The 5,000-nt window shown below is 39.7% G+C and overlaps 1 protein-coding gene across 2 annotated transcripts in view; it reads left to right on the top strand.

The window, feature by feature from the left end:
- The window catches only part of msi1b (musashi RNA binding protein 1b), a 77,494-nt gene that overhangs the window by 37,140 nt on the left and 35,354 nt on the right, over positions 1 to 5,000 (top strand). For both annotated transcript variants that reach the window (XM_062051682.1, XM_062051681.1), the window contains exon 5: positions 1,352 to 1,393. In XM_062051682.1, coding sequence (XP_061907666.1) covers positions 1,352 to 1,393 — 42 coding nt within the window. The remainder of the gene's footprint in view (positions 1 to 1,351; positions 1,394 to 5,000) is intronic.

Here is a 5,000-nt window from a genome sequence, read left to right on the forward strand (position 1 = left end):
ATTTATATAGCGCTTTTCTAAATACCCAAAGTCGCTTTACACGTGTGGGGGGGGATTAAAACAACTTTATTAGGAAAAGAAACTAAGAAAAGAAAAAAAAAATAATAAAGAAACACCAAGGGCAGGGTCAGTTTGGAAAGGCTAATGTGAAGAGGTGAGTTTTTAGGGTGGTTTTGAAGGTAGGGAGGGAGGGGGCATCTCTGATGTGCCTGGGGAGAGCGTTCCAGAGAGAGGGGGCAGCCACGGAGAAGGCCCTGTCGCCCCAGGTTCGGCGCCTGGTCTTGGGGACCTCCAGGAGGCCAGCATCACTAGACCTGAGGGAACGGGACGGAACATGTGGCTGGAGGAGGTCAGAGAGGTAGGGTGGAGTGCCTTGTAGGTGGTGAGGAGTATTTTAAAGGGGATTCTGTATTTGACAGGCAGCCAGTGGAGGTCATGAAGGACAGGTGTGATGTGCTCTCTGGAGCGGGTTCCGGTGAGCAGGCGGGCAGCGGAGTTCTGGACATATTGCAGTTTATTGAGGGTTTTGGAAGTGATGCCATAGAGGATGCTGTTGCAATAGTCTAGCCGGGATGAGATGAAGGCGTGGATGAGGGTTTCGGCAGCAGAGGGTGTGAGGGAGGGCCGGAGACGGGCAATGTTTCTGAGGTGGAAGAATGCAGTTTTGGTGATGTGGTTTTTCTTGCAAAATTGTGACTTGGGTTGAGTAAAATTACGACTTTTATTATATTTATATTTCTTGTGAAATTGTGACCTTTTTCTTGTGAAATTCCAACTCATTTTTCACAACAAGCTTTTTATATTTGCATAGTATGTATTTATTATTAATGTTTTAAATACACATCTTTATATATCTAGAAAGGCTGGTCCTAAAGAGGCATTTTTCGGAGGTCTCAAGAAGGTAACAAATACAAGAATGTGTGTGTGTGTGTGTGTGTGTGTGTGTGTGTGTGTGTGTGTGTGTGTGTGTGTGTGTGTGTGTGTGTGTGTGTGTGTGTGTGTGTGTGTGTGTGTGTGTGTGTGTGTGTGTGTGTGTGTGTGTGTGTGTGTGTGTGTGTGTGTAAGGCACATTAGCTCTGAAAGGTGTGTTGACGTATCGGCAGTGTCCACATTGACAAGCAAGCTCACTGCTAGAAACTTCTAACAAGACTGAAATGACATTTGTCTTTGGGAATCAGTTTTTCCCCAAGGTTCATAATTTGCTTGAGTTCTAGTTGAAAGAGTTACACCATAGCTATAAAACCTTGTTAATTGATGAGATGTGCCTAGTATTGATCTATGATTGAGTTGATGAAAACTCACCCAGCACATCACTCAATCTACCTCTCTGTCTATGTACTCTCCTCCATAGATTGATCCCAAGGTGGCATTCCCTCGCAGGGCTCAACCCAAGGTGAGTCCTTCTTCCATGTAAACAAACAATGGTCTTAACGCAGCCAAACATCATTGAAGCTCCACTTAAAGGCCTACTGAAATGAAATTGTTTTATTTCAACGGGGATAGCAGATCCATTCTATGTGTCATACTTGATCATTTCGCGATATTGCCTTATTTTTGCTGAAAGGATTTAGTAGAGAACATCGACGATAAAGTTCGCAGCTTTTGGTCGCTGATAAGAAAAGTAGCGTGACGTCGCAGGTTGAAAGGCTCCTCACATTTCCCCATTGTTTACACCAGCAGCGAGAGAGATTCGGACCGAGAAAGCGACGATTACCCCATTAATTTGAGCCAGGGTGAAAGATTCGTGGATGAGGAACGTGAGAGTGAAGGACTAGAGTGCAGTGCAGGACGCATCTTTTTTCGCTCTGACCGTCACTTAGGTACAAGCTGGCTCATTGGATTCCACACTCTCTCCTTTTTCTATCGTGGATCACAGATTTGTATTTTAAACCACCTGGGATACTATATCCTCTTGAAAATGAGAGTCCAGAACGCGAAATGGACATTCACAGTGACTTTTATCTCCACGACAATACATCGGCGAAGCACTTTAGCTACGGAGCTAACGTGATAGCATCGGGCTTAAATGCAGATACAAACAAAAGAAATAAACCCCTGACTGGAAGGATAGACAGAAGATCAACAATACTATTAAACCATGGACATGTAACTACACGGTTAATACTTTCCAGCCTGGCGAAGCTTAACAATGCTGTTGCTAACGACGCCATTGAAGCTAACTTAGCAACCGGACCTCACAGAGCAATGCTAAAAACATTAGCTCTCCACCTACGCCAGCCAGCCCTCATCTGCTCATCAACACCCGTGCTCACCTGCGTTCCAGGTGAAAAAAAGTCAGAAAATACTTATTTTTTTTCATGTTTTTCCTAATAAATTCAGTTTACAAAAAAAAGATAACATTTGAGGCGCTGTGGCTTAGCCTAGCGTATAAATCACAAAATAATTCGAGTCTGCAAAATGACGAAGGACTTCATCCGTGAGGTCGGTGGCTAGCGTCGGATAGCGCGTCTGCTATCCAAGTCAAAGTCCTCCTGGTTGTGTTGCTGCAGCCAGCCGCTAATACACCGATCCCACCTACAGCTTTCTTCTTTGCAGTCTCCATTGTTCATTAAACAAACTGCAAAAGATTCACCAACACAGATGTCCAGAATACTGTGGAATTTTGAGATGAAAACAGAGCTTTTTTGTATTGTATTCAATGGGTCCGAATACTTCTGTTTCAACTAGGGATGTCCGATGATATCGGCCTGCCGATATTATCGTCCGATAAATGCCTTAAAATGTAATATCGGAAATTATCGGTATCGTTTTTTTTATTATCAGTATCGTGTTTTTTTTTGTTTTTGTTTTTTTTTATTAAATCAACATTAAAAAACACAAGATACACTTACAATTAATGCACCAACCCCAAAAACCTCCCTCCTCATTCACACAAAAGGGTTGTTTCTTTCTGTTATTAATATTCTGCTTCCTACATTATATATCAATATATATCAATACAGTCTGCAAGGGATACAGTCCGTAAGCACACATGATTGTGCGTGCTGCTGCTCCACTAATAGTACTAACCTTTAACACTTAATGTTACTCATTTTCATTAATTACTAGTTTCTATGTAACTGTTTTTATATTGTTTTACTTTCTTTTTTATTCAAGAAAATGTTTTTAATTTATTTATGTTATTTTATTTTATTATTTTTTTTTAAAAGTACCTTATCTTCACCATACCTGGTTGTCCAAATTAGACATAATAATGTGTTAATTCCACGACTGCATATATCGGTTGATATCGGTATCGGTTGATATCGGTAATTAAAGAGTTGGGGAATATCGGATATCGGCAAAAAGTCATTATCGGACATCCCTAGTTTCAACCATTGACGTCACGCGCATACGTCATCATACATAGACGTTTTCAACCGGAAGTTCCCCGAGAAATTTAAAATGTCACTTTATAAGTTAACCCGGCCGTATTGGCATGTGTTGCAATGTTAAGATGTCATCATTGATATATAAACTATCAGACTGCGTGGTCGCTAGTAGTGGCTTTCAGTAGGCCTTTAAGCACAATAATATATTTACAACTATGGATGATGTTTGATAAGAAATTATCGAGTTTGAGCCTATTATCGACTCCTCTTATCGAACCGATTCCTTATCGATTCTCTTATCGAGTCCAGATAGGTTGTTGTATATGGAAAAAAACACACAATATTTGGTTTAACAAAAGCTCACTTTTATTATATAATAAAAAAATAAAATCTAATAAATAAATAAATATTGACTGTTACCCACCTAAAAAAATAAAATAAAATAAATAAATATTGACTGTTGTTACCCAAAGTATATTAAGTGGGATTTTTCAGAGAAACAAATATATACAGTAACACAAAAACAAGCTGTCTCTGTGATCACTATAGGTGTATAAATAATAATATAGTGTTAAATAAAATCAGTCCTTTGGGCAAAAAACTGAAAATAATACAGCTCTCCAAAAAGTGCACTTCTGCTGCTATTGGAACATAACTGTTTGTTATGATGCTTTGACATTTTTGCACTTTATTTCTTTATTGAAAGAACATTCTATGGAGAGAAAAGTTCTTTGCAAATGTGGTTACAATGCTAAAAAATGAAAAGTTAAAGCTAAAAAAAGAAATACACTTTATTGAGTTAACATTATTTCTTTATAGGGGGAAAAATGTTATGAGCTAGAGAATATAACAACTACACTACCCAGCATGCAACGGGAGTTACGAGCATGCGCGGTAGCCCCGAAAAGTGTTGCATGTTGCCACGCTGTGAAAGTAAACGTCAAGAACTCAGCCAACACGCCTCGTCTGCATTATTTATAATTAGACAGACAACACATATAGAGTGTGATTTTGTAACGTTTACAAGGAAAGAAAAACAAAAGTTAAAAAGGGAGATGTGTTGTATATATATGTATGTGCTGCGGTGTTGTATATATATGTATGTGCTGCAGTGTTGTATATATATGTATGTGCTGCGGTTGTTTTAAGAAGGTTGCGACAGCTGCCGTAAAGGAGGTGCGTTGCTAGCCTGGTTGCTATGTTTCCGGTTGGTGGTAAAAGTGTTGGTCATGTGGTTTACCCTGCTGAAATCTCTCAGTAAAGTTATTCATTGGATTATAGCTTTTGTTTTGAACTTTATTACACCTTGGAGCGCTTTTTCCCGTCCATTTTGTTCCTGCTTTCGCTATCTGCGCCTAATGACTGAGCTACGTGACGCCATTTCTTGTGATGTCCCACGGAGCATTTCTGGTCGGGACGGGATTCGAATAAAGAATCAACTCTTTTCCTTTACTATAGTGGTCTCGATAACGGGTACCGGTTCTCAAAAAGGGATTCGAGTCCGAGGACTCGGTTCTTTTCTTATCAAACAACCGGGAAAACCGGTTTCGAGTATCATCCCTATTTACAACACACTGCAATGGAATCTAAAAGCCTGTACTTGTACAAGTATGTGTTATTCCGATTTAGTATTCATATTATACATACAAAATGTCAGATCAAGTTAAG

This window comes from Entelurus aequoreus, linkage group LG06 (genome assembly GCF_033978785.1).
Source record: "Entelurus aequoreus isolate RoL-2023_Sb linkage group LG06, RoL_Eaeq_v1.1, whole genome shotgun sequence".
In the NCBI taxonomy this organism is placed as follows: domain Eukaryota; kingdom Metazoa; phylum Chordata; class Actinopteri; order Syngnathiformes; family Syngnathidae; genus Entelurus; species Entelurus aequoreus.